Below are 14,600 nucleotides of genomic sequence, written 5' to 3' on the forward strand. Positions count from 1 at the left end.
GGAAGAGCCGAAGAAAAGGAAGAGGGGCAGATCACTTTTATAGTGGGGAGTGAGGAGGTGTACGGTGTAGGCGCGAGTACTTGCCAGACGCTCGGGCCAAGTGAAAGTTGCGAACCTCCAGCTTTCTCCGGCGTCACGCCAGCACCGATTCGGGGTTTCTGCTCTATTTTGCGCCGACCCCGTCCCACGTCTTCCAATAAATCATGGATGATCTCTACGACGAGTAAGTCTTCTGTTCCCTTCGAATTGTGGTTCCTGCCAGCTAATATGGGCTTAGGTTTGGTAACTACATCGGCGAGGCCGAGTCCGACGAGGAGCAACATGACCAGGTCCCACCGGCCTTCAAGTTCGACGAAGCGTTCGATGATGACAACGAAGAGGAAGAGGTCAATGACCAGCAATTAATGGAGGTCGATGGTAAGTTGCGCGCTCCTTTGCAAGAAAATTCCTCCAACTGCGAACTGAACCGCGTCTCGTGCAGATGGCCCTTCAAACGCTGTTATCTTGCACGAAGACAAGCAGTATTATCCTAGCGCACAACAAATCTATGGTGTCGATGTCGAGACTCTGGTCCAGGAGGAAGATGCACAGCCGCTGTCCGAACCGATCATCGCTCCCGTTCAGCAGAAGAAATTTGCGATCGCGGAAACAGAGCTCCCACCCGTATACTTTTCTCGGGAATTCATGACAGATTTGCTCAGCTTTCCCGACCAAGTAAGGAATGTCGCTGTTGTGGGCCATTTACACCATGGAAAAACCGCGTTCATGGACATGCTTGTGAGACAGACACACGACCTGACGGCACGTCTTGAAAAGCGCATGGGCAAGCGCAAGGAGGAGCAGCTGCGTTATACCGATGTTTATTTCCTGGAGCGAGAGCGAGGTCTCTCTGTCAAGTCCGCGCCAATGAGCTTGGTTCTTCAAGGGACCAAAGGCAAATCCCACCTTGTCAATATCATCGATACCCCGGGACACGTGAACTTTGTGGACGAGGTAGCTGCATCCGTCCGATTGGCTGATGGCGTCGTCCTCGTGGTGGATGTTGTGGAGGGTGTCCAGTCCAACACGGAGCAAATCATCAAGCACGCAGTTTTGGAGGATCTTCCCTTGACTCTGGTCGTGAATAAGATGGACCGGCTGATTCTGGAGCTCAAGCTGCCCCCTAATGACGCTTATTTCAAGTTGAAACATGTAATTGAAGAGGTCAATACCGTCATTGAGAATATCTTGCCAGGCCAGGGTGAGCGGCGTCGCCTAAGCCCCGAGAAGGGAAATGTCGCATTTGCTTCAAGCTCCATGAACTGGTGCTTCACCTTGCAGTCCTTCGCTCGGATGTACGCAGACACTTATCCACGACTCGACTCGACTGAGTTTGCAGCTCGTTTGTGGGGAGACATCTTCTACGAATTCCCAAAGCCGAAAGTTCACTCGCAAGGGCATGGAAGAGAACTCCAAACGAGCATTTGTCAAATTTGTGCTGGAACCAATCTACAAACTCTATTCTCACACGATTAGTGAGAGCCCGGAAGATTTGAAAGAGACCCTGGCGAGTGTGGGTGTCAGCTTGAAGCCATCACAATTAAAGGCGGACGCGAAGGAGCTGCTAAATCTGGTTTGCGAGCAATTCTTTGGTCCCCCTACTGGTTTTGTCGATATGATAGTTCAGCACGTTCCTTCTCCGATTGATGGCGCCAAGAGGGTCTTGGAGAGGTATTACACTGGTCCTTTGGACACCAAGGTTGTGGATTCTATGACCACCTGTAACCAGGATGGTCCCTTGGTGGTCCACGTCACCAAGCTTTTCAGCAGCACCGACGCCACTGGTTTCTACTCATTTGGAAGGATCATGAGTGGCACGGCTCGGCCCGGCCAGCAAGTTCGCGTTCTCGGTGAAGGGTATACTCCTGAGGATGAGGAGGATATGGCCATCGCAACCATTTCAGACACTTACATCGCGGAGACTTGTTACAACATCTCCACTGACGGTGTTCCCGCAGGTAATTGGGTCCTCTTGGGTGGCGTGGACAATTCAATCGTCAAGACAGCCACCCTGGTCCCTCTCAAGCTAGATGATGATGAGGAGGTGCACATATTCCGGCCCATTCGACACATGACTGAGTCAGTCTTCAAGGTTGCCGTGGAGCCAGTCAACCCATCAGAATTGCCCAAGATGTTAGACGGTCTCCGCAAGATCAATAAGAGCTACCCTCTGATCTCCACTAAGGTTGAGGAGTCTGGTGAACATGTCGTCTTGGGTACGGGGGAACTCTATATGGATTGTGTTCTGCATGACCTGCGTCGACTGTACTCCGAGATGGAAATCAAGGTCTCGGACCCGGTCACTCGCTTCTGTGAAACGGTGGTCGAGACATCAGCAATGATGTGTTATTCGATCACCCCCAACAAGAAGAATAAGATCACCATGGTTGCAGAGCCGTTGGATGATGGGATCGCGGAAGATATTGAGAGCGGCAGAGTCAGCATCAAGGATCCGATCCGGAAGGTTGCTCGTTACTTTGAGGAAAACTATGATTGGGACAAGCTCGCAGCTCGCAGCATCTGGGCTTTTGGGCCCGATGAGATGGGTCCCAATGTTCTGCAGGACGACACATTACCCTCACAGGTGGATAAGAAGCTCCTTGGATCCGTACGGGACTCGATAACTCAAGGTTTCAGCTGGGGTACCAGAGAAGGCCCCCTTTGTGAAGAACGTGAGCAACATCTCCTCGATACTTTTTTTTAACCCTGCGTGCATAGACTGACATGATCCTTAGCCATTCGGAACACCAAATTCAGACTCACCGACGTCTCCCTCTCCGACCAGGCAATTTATCGCGGAGGCGGTCAAATTATCCCAACTGCTCGTCGTGCCGTGTACTCCTCCTTCCTTATGGCCTCCCCCCGTCTAATGGAACCCCTCTACTCTTGCACGATGACCGGGCCCGCTGATGCTGTTGCCTCGGTATATACTGTGCTGTCTCGCCGACGGGGCCACGTCCTGTCCGACGGGCCCATTGCTGGTACACCGCTGTACTCGGTGCGCGGCTTAATTCCGGTGATCGACTCGTTCGGATTCGAAACTGATCTTCGCATCCACACTCAGGGCCAGGCCATGGTCAGTCTGGCGTTCGAAAAGTGGAGCGTCGTTCCCGGTGACCCGCTGGACCGTGAGGTCAAATTGAAGCCTCTGGAGATGGCGGGCGCCATGGCCACGGCGCGAGACTTCGTCTTAAAGACGAGAAGGCGGAAGGGTCTCGCCGAGGACGTGACGGTGAGCAAGTTCCTCGAGCCGGAACTGTGGAAGGGACTGAAAGAAAGCGGCGTCTTGGACTCGTGATGCTTCCTGATGAGTGTAGACAGTCCCGAGAGAAATTAAAAAATAGGAAGAGGTTCCCGGAGCTACGGAGTCGCTTATGTTTTCTCTCCTTTTTCTTTTCTTGGGCATGCAATAGTCCATGTATTTTTTATGCTCAACCAGGTAACAGTCATTCCTGTGGGTACTTTTAATTCATGAGCCGGTTCGTAAGAGGTCAACAAGTGGTGTGCGCCGGGTGGTGTATTGGTACATTTCTCTCTCCAAGAACGTGTTCACTGGCACGTCTCCATCATCTTGGCGATGACCTGCATTAAAGCGCCATTCTCCAAGGCAGCAGCCACCCGCTCTTTATCTCCCAACTGCTTGTTTACCTCGTCGCCAGTGCTATGGGTTCCCTCCTTGATCCGCACATCGACTCGGTAGCGCGGGGAAGAGACTGCTCCAGTCGCACTCGAACGCCGAGTCCTATGACGGTTGCCAGACTGCAATGAGTGATTGTTGGGGTGATGAGGACGGTTACAGTCTGCAGGGGAGATCCGGGAACGTTGGGAAGTGTGGGTTTGATAAATATGTCAGGCAGGGAAACCACAGCCAACTCGCCTAACGAGAGGGGGTGTTCGGGGTCTGAGATGGATTTAATCAAGTCTATTGGAGTGAAAGAATAAGAAAAAGAACATCAAATACAAGATGGGTGGACGCTTACCATAGATCTCCTGCTCATCGATAGGCTCTTCGAGCAGGTCATCGTCCTCGGAGTCCGAGGAGAGAAAGTCGGCTGGGTTGGCGACGGCAGCAAAGATACCAGCCTTGAAATCCGCCTTTTTGATGGTGGATCGACATCTCGTGGGCAGATCGGCCGCGTTGAGAATCGTGGGGTTCGAGTTTTGCATTTCCGCCATGATCACTGTCGTAAAGGCACGATGTCTACACAAGGTAGAGGGGCAAAAAAAGGGCCGAGATAAGCTCTTATCGCACGTGCACATGTCGGGGGATCCTCGGCTTCTTCGCCTTAATTCTTTTTCATTCTTCCTCTCTACTTTCTTACCCTTTTGAGTCATCCCCACTGTCCACCATGGCCCTGGGACTGTTCGACGACCGGGACGTTGCCCTTAGGAATTCGGACGTAAGCATGAGCCTATAAGTGCGCCCTACTCCACCGGTCTTGTAACCATGGCGGTTCCAGTTCGTGGATTTCCTGAACCTATCGGTCCCACTCGGTGTGCTTAGGGGTTTCATTGCCACGAGGGCACCAATCTAATTGTCCATCGCGAGAGTGAGTTTCACGTTCATCTTGTTTTCCCTGTACTTTGTAGAAGCCCTGAAGCTCGGACCTGAGAGAAGGTTAACATTCACGTATCCCTTCCCCTTTCCTCTTATTGAAATTCAGCCACGGAGAAAAAGGTCCGGGGAGCAATAAGCCAAAAAAAAGAAATAGGATAAAAACCGCGGGTAAAGTAAAGTGGAGACGAGGATCATGGACCAGCTTCGGCCATCTCCCGGAACACTAGTTCGAGATTCCTCGGTATTGCTATAAGCCCATTAGCGTCGGAACGATATAACAGATCACCGTTAGATGAATGAGAGACACTCAGTATGATTTTCCGAATCTAACAACCGAGACTAGAATTATGGTCCAGAAAAGCAGGATCCGGATGAATACCCCCCCTCTGTCTCTCTCTGTCTTTTCTCTCCCCACTCGGCGAATCCACTACGCTATTGGATGCTCATCACCAACCTTGGCACACCCCTCTCAGCTTTCCCTCCTCCCTAATTCAAAGGTAACTACGACTTCTTTCCCCCCCCCCCCCCTCTCTTCCCCCCTACATGTCTCCACTATATCCCTGAATCTGCACGATGCCTCAAACTTTTCTTTCCGGGCACGTCCCGACTGACTAATTGTATGCCTCTGCCCCCGATCGCATGACTGGGCTGCTAACTCGTCGTCAGCCAGACCCGCGCCACACACTTGCCCCCGCCAATTTCTTTCTTGGGACCTGGATTGGTGGCTTGTCGCAACATACCGCCCTTGAATATATATTTTTGATACCTGTTCCTAATTGCGCGGGCCATTCTTTCCGAGCCCGCAACGTCAGCGGTGCTAAGCTTCGGGCCCGAAATCTCGACACTCCTTCTGGTACAAGCACGTCTTGCTGTGCTATTGGTATCGTCCCGGGGCAGGTCCTTGCGGATACGCTACCTCTTCGATCGCCCTCTCTCCATTGTGCGGTAGTCTCTCGCGCAACATGCAGAGCTACGCATTTGCGCCCCCGTCGGGGCCTCCCCGCGAGGGCCAGAAAAGTACATTTCCTCGTCCCCGATTCATTCGCCATGAGATAGGATCGGCTACTGACTATCGTATCCGTCTAGACTACGTATTCGTCGACGAACATAATCGACACAAGAGACTAAAGGGTAAGCGAGGCCCAGCACCGCATCACAACGTATGACTCCTATTCTAAGAGATGACAGTAATGCGGGCCTGCAATGGCTGTCGGAAGAGAAAGATCAAGTGTGATGCAGCCACAACCAATACATGGCCCTGCTCGGCATGTACGCGCCTCAAACTCGTCTGTGTTCCACCTACTATCGGACAGGACGGCGATTTTGGCCCCGATTCTCAGGGCATCGAATCTGACCCTGCAGATTCTTCTGGTGCTCCTGAGAGTTCTCACCACGCTTTTCCGGTGCCTCCTGCCTATCGAGATGGCAGCCAAGTGACCATGGGATCTATGCCTTCCTACGATGGAACAGGCATGTATCCTCACTTTGTGCACGCTCCCCAGAGTCAACCTGGAATCTATAATGACATTCGATCGCCCTCAATGGTCATGTCACACCAGTCATATTCACAGCCTCAAATGTTTACTGGGGCGCAGTCGTCTTCCATAGGAACCGACCGTGCCGTATTTGCCGAAAGTGACCCTTCAACCGCTGAAAATCTCAGTGACGTTCTTGGAGAGCTGAAAATTGATGAGACAGGCATTGGTATGGTCCGGTCACCCGGTTGTTGACCCCGACTTGCTGATATGCATTCTGTAGCCCCGTATATTAGAAGACAAAGAACGGACCGCATTGAGCCCGATGCACCTGTTCAAGATGACGTTGAGGAAAGACTTCCACCGCTCAGCACAGGTGCGGGTGCGACAATCCGAATTCCTCCCGAACTTATGCCCTCGGACGACGATGTGATGAATTACTTCCAAATATACTTTGATGAGATCCACCCTTACGTGCCTGTCATACCCCGGGCCCATCTATACTATCAATGGCAGAACGACCGCAGCTCCATCTCACCCCTTCTTCTTGAGGCCTTGTTTGCTTGTGCCGGCCGCTTATCTGACGAGCCGGCGGAGGGTGCTCAGTGGTTAGCTCTGGCAAACAGTGAGTCCACTCCCTCATGTTATATGCGAACCCTGCAGTTGCTGACTTGTATCTCACCTCTACCAGGGCATGAGACTAGCTTCATGGATGTTCCCCGTTTAAGTACCATTCAAGCCCTTCTTCTCTTACTGAAAGCGAGGGAGTCTTTGCCCAAAAAGGGCTATTACTATCGGTCCTGGCAGACCGTGAAGACAATTGTTTCCATGGCCAAGGATCTGGACATTCACGAGCATTACAGCACCCATTCCGAAGGAAGACCGTGTGAACTGAGCCCCATTGAATGCCTCGTGCATACTCGAGTATGGCAGGCACTTTTGGTGGTGGAGGTGATGATTGGAGCACCTCAAGGTAGGTCACAGTTCGGTGTTTGGTGTTCCAGGAATTTTTCATGGTCAAGAAACTAACATCACCTTAGGCCGCTCCGACTACGGTGTGGACCCTGAAACAGTTGACATGCGTCCGACACTAGACATCAGGGGTCTCGATTCCTACGAGATAGAGCGATCTCGACAGTATGCCTTTTTCGTTCGGAATGCACATCATATCCGCATCATTACGGATATCTATCACAAGGTTAAGAAACAGAAGGATTGGGGAGCCAATCCTCAGTTTGTGCAGAGGAATCCGCTTTTTGCGGATTGGCTTCGTAATTTACCAGTCGACCTGCAGGTCAACTACCCGGCCGACGGCTCCCCTCCTTGGCTTCCCTCTCATTTCGTGGGCAATATGCATTCTCACTGTCATCTTGCAATAATTCTCCTGCACCGTCCGCAGCTTTTGGCCTCTCAATCCTTCGCAGCTGGGGGCGACTGGCGAGTCCATTTTTCCCTATGCTATTCCTCGGCAAAGAGTATCTGCCGGCTACAGGAAGCAATCCTTGAGAGATTTGGGCTTTCCGGTCTTCTTTACATGCAAAGGGGAATTAATTTCGCCATTTACTGTGTCCTCACCTGCACTATGCTTCATTTGGTAAGTAAGGCGAGGTCTTTGGCTTCCTGGTAGATAAAAGGGACCTCTCTCTGACGCTACATATGCAGATTGCAATTACTTCTCCCGATCCCGAATTTAACTCCGACGCTCGAGAATTCTTCACACGCCACATGCGCATCCTAGAGCGATGCTCCACCGCCTGGCCTATGCCCGAGATTCAGGCGCAGATCGATTCGTTGAAGCTGGCTTTTTCTGCTGACATCAATCGTCCCTTCGAGCTGAAACCGAGTTTCCCATACGGAAGTCCCTCGGAGCCCTATCAGCCTAGTCCGCCCATGGATGCCCATTATCATCCGCACCTGAATCAGGTGTCAAACAATGTCCAATCCAGAGTGGGTCTTAACGCACACCCCATTACTCCTCCGATTTCCGCTGGTGCTGAAGACTCGAAGTCCGACACATCCTCTCAGTTACAATCTTTTGGAATGGTGCACCATCAACCACCTACCACCCATCCTCTAGATGCTCCCTTGGTTGATGAAAACAGTTGGGATCCGACCCGCATTATCAAGTATGTGACGGACACTTAGGATTTTCTGGGCACTCGCTGACCTCCGTTCTTTTCTCCGCACAGTCAATGGGATATGGCATTCTCCGTGAACCCCTCCACAGTCTCCACCAACTCTCCCCCGATGCCCATGAGCAACACCCCGCAACCTATGTCGAGCATGGTGAATCACCAGTACCCAATTCAATACGATTCGCCTTCCAAGGTTACTGTTGCGCCGACTCAGTCTGTGTCACCGCCGCAGTTCCAGACGCCACAAGTCGTATTTAGCGCACGAGATTGGCAGCAAAGTGTGGCGAGTGTATATGATCCTCAGGGTCTAAAAAGAAGATGGAATTATTCGGTAGACCTTGGCGCTGACAACATGACCAAACGACGAGGCTAAGCCCGCGGGCCTCCTGCTCGACTTCGAATTAACCTTCCGCCTTGTCACCATTGGGTCCCTCGTGTACACTCGCTGTCACGCCATTAGAGGTGCCCACATGGACCTATTCTTTTTGCTTGTATCCTTGATTCCCCCTTCATTCTCCAGATCTCTCTCTTCAAGTAATTGTCTTGCGCCGCGGAGTATGCTCGGCGCTTTGGAACTACAACTGAACGGGGACAACTTCTATCATTGGTTGACTAAAAAGAAAGTCGGGTTCAAGAATCCTCTTGTACATCAAAATTATTATTGGTTTAAAGATACGCTGGATAGAGGCTCAAGAATCGACAGGTGTAATTCACTTGACTTCCATGATAACCTCCACCAAGCCTCAGTACTTCAAGAAAGTGAGTCTATTATAGTCCATGCTAGATGGCGGAACGCGGTCCTTCTGGCTTGCGACCTTGCGCTTCTTCCGTTCGTGGACGATTTTGAGGGACGGGATCAATCCCATGTCCTAATCCCCAATTGTTCATGATCAAAAGCTGGCTACCTCTGAAAGGGTGGAATCAAGGGAGAGTCGGTTGTGCGGCGACTTGTGCCTCGGGGCTTGGATTAGGGCGTGGATGGAAGAGTCGAGACACGCACAGCACATCCATCCAGTCAACCACGTCGACCGAGTCCGATCCTTTCCTCGCGAGATCGAACTATTCGCGCTTTGTCGCCCGGGAGCGGTTTCAATTCATCGCTTGGATCGAAGTTGGGATTGGAGTTGGTCTTCCCTTGGTCCGGGTGTTTATTTTCCAGAGTTCTGCGCAGCCGTGCCTCTTCAAAAGTTGCAATATCTTCGGGTGTTATCGTAATGGCCGTAGGCTTGCGGCGGAGCATGATGACGGTGAATGAGAGATTGAGGAATTAGAGGAGTCGCATGGTCGAGGTGATGGCGAAGGACTTTCCGGAGTCACGTGATATCACAGTCTTCCCAAAAAGTTGCACTTCCGTGTTCCGGCCTTCCACCACATCTTCGAGCACAAGATGATTCGGGCGCATATCAGGCAGATTGCCCTGCACGGGGACCGGGCTCGATTGGGGTTTTCCACAGCCGTCCGTCATTTTTCCGTCTCTCGGGTCGCTTTGGAAGGTCAGGACCAACCATCCCGTAGGTTATCCATGCACTTTGATACTCATGCCCTTCGATGCCCTTCATCACTATGGCCCTCACTCACTGGTTCAAATGACCTGTGTATCCTTCAACCATCGCTTACGATAGTCATGTCATAGGTCAAAGTGGACTAAGCCGAGGTCCGGCACCTTCACTATCTCGCGGTCCCCGAACATTGACAAAACCCTCAACATCTGGTGCCCAAAACCGAGGCCGCCCTGCCAAGGTCATTGATGCCAGGTCCTTTGCCGCACCGCGGGCGGGTGGTGACTCGCCCAAGATTATCCGCAATCCCAGACTCCGAAACATCCGACCCAGCAATCAGGCCCATGGTCGTAAGTCCAAATCCGCGACCTCGAAGAAAGCAGCTGCGAAGGGTCGAAAGCAACCTCGCTCTCGAGGCCCCAAAAAGTTCGAGGTGGATGAGGGTGAGGAGTTGTGTGCGGCCGAAATTCAACAGATCGAGCAGGACCAAGCAGCGAAGGCTCGACCAACCCCAGTCCGCTATGAGCCGCGGGAGATCAGCTTTTCTACATTGAAGGAGACTTGGCCTTCAATTCCCACGGATACCAATGCGCGCTCCGCTGCGGTCCTTGAAAAGCTCTCCGTTCTGAGTGGTCGTATTCCGAATGGATATATTCCGCCCTACGAGTTGGGAAGGCGGATCTGGAAGGGCCAGAACGTTATGTTTGAGAACGAGGCTGAAAAGACCGAGGCCATGGAAGAAGTCAAGCGCCTAGCTCAGCTCCAGGCAGACAAGATGTCTCAGCGAAAGGGAGACCTTGTGGAGCCTCGCGATGTCAAGTTCCGCGCCATCGATGCCGAAGACACGAGAACGTTGATGGAGACATTTGCCCAAGGGAAATACCCCACCCTTGAAGCTAGTAAGGACCAGTCAGCCGTCCTCGGCGAGGTCATCAGAAATCTCCGAAATAACGGGACCTACCAGACGGCGGGCAAGCGCCCCCAGTTTCTAGCCAAGGTCGAGTCCCTTTTGTCCTCGAGTCGTGTAAAGCGCACATGAACAACAATATGTATAATATGGGGGGTTTTTGCGGTTCAGCTCGTTTCTCTTCCCTGGGCGCCCTTGTTTCCATTCACCTGTGTCCCCTTTTTTTCTTTCATTTTGCGGGCTGAAAGTCCTGTACCTAGATTACAATGTAACTGTGACTAAAATACAAATGGGCAATTTCATGCCTGCTCCAGAGTCTTTCTTGCGGCCTCATACATGTCTTTCACATCTTTCTGGCCCTTGTCCGTAGCCTTTTCCATCTGATCGTGCGCCTTGCGGACATCGTCTGGACGGGCTAACTTCTTCTTCAGCATCTCTTGAAGTCGCCTGTGCAAGGCCCCTCTGGCATCACGAACAGTGCTTGCAGCCTTTTCGAACGCCTGTTTGGCAGCCCGGACGTTCTGGTCTCGGGATTCCTTTGTGGGTGGGGGGATGGGAATGTTCAGTTGGAGTGGATTATGGGCGTCCGACTGTGGAGTTAAGGAAAGGTTTGAAGATACGATCGCCGAGGTAAGCGGTTTGATATGCTGGAAAAGAAAGACTGGGGTTAGAACGCGAACCACAGGCGCGATAGGCGAAAAAGAGTCAACTCACCTCTTCCTCAGCCGCCAGAATGGTCACCATGCGCCCTCCTTTCGGTACGACCTGAGCGAGATCTCCCAGTCTGACCATATCCTGGACATCCTTGCTCAGCTGGACCTTTACACCCTCCAGGGACGCGGTATTAAATCGTCCTCCAGCGCGAAGTTTCGACAGGTCGTCCTTCAAACGAGAGATGGCGGTTGCGATGCCATTCTGCAATTTCGACTGATCAAAGGGATCTTCAGATGCCACGCTAGAGTTGGGAACTGGCTCAGGGGTTTGGGCATTTTTTGCCTTGTCTTTTTTTTTGTACAAAGCGGGGGAATTGCCAAAGCTCCGAGCTTGCCCGGGAGCTGGAGGACATAGGAGACAAAGTGGTTGAGAAGCCCGCAAAGGAGCCCGCAGAAGAAACCGTGGTAGCTGAGGTGTGATGCGCGGCATGGCGTGGGAGGTTAAAAGAAGGGGAAAGTTGAAAGAGGTACGTCGAAGATTGGTGTCGGAACATGAGAACCTAAAAAGGGCCTATGCATCTGATGCTTCAGTCCTTTGCCTTTTTTATCAGAACTCAACTATGCATCTTTACAGCTCCCTTTCGTTCCTTTCCTTGAAGTCTCCTTTGCAAGAAGGTCGAAATTCTCGTCACTAAAATATAGAACAGTACGAAGTGCAGTTCTAAGGAGTACGTCAAGACGGTATTAACGGAGTTCGTTACACATTAAATTTGCAACGTCGATCTTCGTCTACATAAGGCATACTTTTTGGAAACAAAGTAGGAAAGGAAATAGGAAAAAAAGGAATACTGCGCCCAATTTGCCCGGCTTCAAACACATAAGCATGGACCAACGCTGCCCCGAGAAAATCTATACGGGCGCGGGCGCAGGCCTGAAACCAACATTTCCGATGGGAGTCGTGATCCTATGTTCATCTCTTCGTTTAGCGGGTGGCCATGGCCTTGGTGATAAGGCGCTTGAGGGCCAACTCCTTCTTCTTGAGGTCCTCGGGGGTCGAGTCCTCGATCTCGAGCTGAGCCATGGCGTCGCTAAGGGCAGACTCAATCTTCTCCTTGTTACCGCGCTTGAGCTTCATCGACATGCCAGGGTCGGAGATGATCTCCTCGACACGAGAGATGTAAGACTCGAGCTGTTGGCGGGACTCGAACTTCTTGGTGAAAGCCTCGTCGCTGGACTTGAACTTAGCAGCATCTGCAAGATGGGTCAGCATCCTATCGGGATAATCATAAAACTCGGTAAAAACTTACCCTCAACCATCTGCTCAATCTCACCGCTGGAGAGCTTGCCGACGGCGTTGGAGATGGTGATGTTGGCAGTACGGCCGGAGGACTTCTCGGTGGCGGTGACCTTCAAGATACCGTTGACGTCGACCTCGAAGACACACTCCAGAGCGGCCTCACCGGCGCGCATGGGAGGAATGGGAGCCAGAGTGAACTCGCCGAGGGAGGTGTTGTCAGCGCAGTTGGTACGCTCACCCTGGAAGACAGGGAACTGGACAGTGGTCTGGTTGTCCACAACAGTGGTGAAGGTGCGCTTCTTGATGGTGGGGACAGTCTGGCCACGGTTGACGACCGGTGCGAAGATGTTGCCCTCCATAGCGACACCGAGGGAGAGAGGGACGACATCAAGGAGGAGAAGGTCAGCAGTCTCGGCGGAGGTGGCCTTGCCGGAGAGGATACCGGCTTGGACGGCAGCACCATATGCAACGGCCTCATCGGGATTAATGCTCTGTACAAGCTCGTTAGCCACTGTGAAAGATACCCCGTCAAGAATACGATTGGGCAAAGCATACCTTCTCAAGCTTCTTGCCGTCGAAGAAGTCGCTAAGCAGCTTCTGGATACGGGGAATACGGGTGGAACCACCGACGAGAACGATCTCGTCCACCTTCTTCTTCTCCATGCCGGAGTCCTTCAGAACCTGCTGGACTGGCTCCAGAGTGCCGGAGAAAGCCTTGGCGTTCAGGTCCTCGAAACGAGCACGAGTGATGGAGGAGTTGAAATCCTCACCATCGAAGAGAGAATCGATCTCAACAGTGGTCTGGGTGGCGTTAGAGAGAGTACGCTTGGCACGCTCGCAAGCAGTACGCAGGCGACGGAGAGCGCGGGCATCACCGGAAAGGTCCTTGCCGGTCTTGCGCTGGAACTCCTTCTTGAAGTGGTCCAAGAGGTTGGTATCAAAGTCCTGACCACCAAGGTGAGTGTCACCAGCGGTAGCCTTGACGGTGAAGACGCCACCCTGAATGTTCAGAAGGGACACATCGAAAGTACCACCACCCAGATCGTAGATCAGGACGTTGCGCTCCTTCTCAGTCTTGCCGGAGCCCAGACCGTAGGCGATAGCAGCAGCAGTAGGCTCGTTAATGATACGGAGAACGTTCAAACCGGCGATGGCACCGGCATCCTTGGTGGCCTGACGCTGATTGTCGTTGAAGTAGGCGGGAACAGTGATAACGGCCTTCTCGACAGTCTTGCCGAGCTTGGTCTCAGCAACCTCCTTCATCTGTTTCCGTTCGTTAAAATTAGGGATTCACGCACATTAAACTTTCACAACGTACCTTCATAAGGACCATGGAGGAAATCTCTTGGGGAGTGAAGGTCTTGTTCTCACCGAGGTACTCGACCTCGACAGCGGGGCTGCCACCCTGGTCGACAACCTTGAAGGGCCAGGACTCGACATCCTTCTTGACAATGGGATCATCCATGCGGCGACCAATCAGACGCCTATTTTTTTCAAGTCGTGTCAGGAACGGGAAAAAGGTATTTTGATTGTTGTACCAGAACTCACTTAATATCGAAGACGGTGTTCTTCGGGTTCATGGCGGCCTGGTTCTTGGCGGCCTCACCAATCAGACGCTCCTTGTCGGTGAAGGAGACAAAAGAGGGGGTGGTGTAGCTACCCTGGTCGTTGGCGACTTAACACTCGGTCAGTATACATAGCCCGAGAAACTTCAAGTTCAGAAAACGCACTAATCTCAACATTGGTGCCCTCGTAGTTGGCAACGCAAGAGTAGGTGGTGCCTAAATGTCAAAATAGTCAGTTCTGTAGCAAGTGAGGGAGATTGACAGAGAAACCGACCAAGATCGATACCGATCGCCCCGTCGTACACCGGAAGGTCCGCCATTGTGATATTGAGTTGGTGGTAATTGAGGAGTGGGAAAGGTGGGAAAGAGGGGGTTGTGGACGGGTCGAAATTTTTTATAAACGCTCTGCCACACATTGAAAGGCAGAAAAAACTTTTCGGAAGCGGTAGATCACGTGAGGAGGCGTGGGGTT

At 52.1% G+C, this 14,600-nt stretch overlaps 7 protein-coding genes across 7 annotated transcripts; 3 read left to right on the plus strand and 4 right to left on the minus strand.

The window, feature by feature from the left end:
* Positions 1-203: 203 nt before the first annotated feature.
* Positions 204-3,337, plus strand: N7477_003068 (U5 snRNP component Snu114, putative; the record flags this gene model as incomplete). The annotated part of the gene is made up of 5 exons (XM_056964731.1): positions 204-223; positions 278-417; positions 482-1,370; positions 1,417-2,711; positions 2,775-3,337. 5 exons carry the CDS (start codon positions 204-206, stop codon positions 3,335-3,337), a joined length of 2,907 nt encoding a protein of 968 aa, XP_056824684.1.
* Positions 3,338-3,588: 251 nt separating this feature from the next.
* Positions 3,589-4,299, minus strand: N7477_003069 (iron-sulfur cluster assembly protein CIA2; the record flags this gene model as incomplete). The annotated part of the gene is made up of 3 exons (XM_056964732.1): positions 3,589-3,798; positions 3,837-3,961; positions 4,020-4,299. 3 exons carry the CDS (start codon positions 4,297-4,299, stop codon positions 3,589-3,591), a joined length of 615 nt encoding a protein of 204 aa, XP_056824685.1.
* Positions 4,300-5,559: 1,260 nt separating this feature from the next.
* On the plus strand, positions 5,560-8,580 carry N7477_003070 (Zn(II)2Cys6 transcription factor; the record flags this gene model as incomplete). The annotated part of the gene is made up of 7 exons (XM_056964733.1): positions 5,560-5,728; positions 5,786-6,301; positions 6,356-6,697; positions 6,764-7,045; positions 7,113-7,666; positions 7,735-8,198; positions 8,262-8,580. 7 exons carry the CDS (start codon positions 5,560-5,562, stop codon positions 8,578-8,580), a joined length of 2,646 nt encoding a protein of 881 aa, XP_056824686.1.
* Positions 8,581-9,222: 642 nt separating this feature from the next.
* On the minus strand, positions 9,223-9,447 carry N7477_003071 (CDC26 family anaphase-promoting complex subunit; the record flags this gene model as incomplete). Its single annotated transcript, XM_056964734.1, has 1 exon — positions 9,223-9,447. One exon carries the CDS (start codon positions 9,445-9,447, stop codon positions 9,223-9,225), a length of 225 nt encoding a protein of 74 aa, XP_056824687.1.
* A 147-nt stretch (positions 9,448-9,594) lies between these two features.
* Positions 9,595-10,745, plus strand: N7477_003072 (uncharacterized protein; the record flags this gene model as incomplete). Its single annotated transcript, XM_056964735.1, has 2 exons — positions 9,595-9,718; positions 9,841-10,745. 2 exons carry the CDS (start codon positions 9,595-9,597, stop codon positions 10,743-10,745), a joined length of 1,029 nt encoding a protein of 342 aa, XP_056824688.1.
* A 167-nt stretch (positions 10,746-10,912) lies between these two features.
* N7477_003073 (ribosome-recycling factor) lies at positions 10,913-11,756 on the minus strand (the record flags this gene model as incomplete). The annotated part of the gene is made up of 2 exons (XM_056964736.1): positions 10,913-11,260; positions 11,328-11,756. The coding sequence occupies 2 exons, from the start codon at positions 11,754-11,756 to the stop codon at positions 10,913-10,915; spliced, it is 777 nt and encodes a 258-aa protein (XP_056824689.1).
* Positions 11,757-12,248: 492 nt separating this feature from the next.
* Positions 12,249-14,448, minus strand: hscA (putative Hsp70 chaperone (HscA); the record flags this gene model as incomplete). Its single annotated transcript, XM_056964737.1, has 7 exons — positions 12,249-12,517; positions 12,574-13,054; positions 13,119-13,826; positions 13,882-14,047; positions 14,112-14,238; positions 14,294-14,344; positions 14,403-14,448. The coding sequence occupies 7 exons, from the start codon at positions 14,446-14,448 to the stop codon at positions 12,249-12,251; spliced, it is 1,848 nt and encodes a 615-aa protein (XP_056824690.1).
* Positions 14,449-14,600: the final 152 nt, after the last annotated feature.

Source organism: Penicillium maclennaniae (assembly GCF_028827695.1).
Source record: "Penicillium maclennaniae strain IBT 15551 chromosome Unknown utg000003l:1.0-5670915.0:1.0-5674809.0, whole genome shotgun sequence".
In the NCBI taxonomy this organism is placed as follows: Eukaryota; Fungi; Ascomycota; class Eurotiomycetes; order Eurotiales; family Aspergillaceae; genus Penicillium; species Penicillium maclennaniae.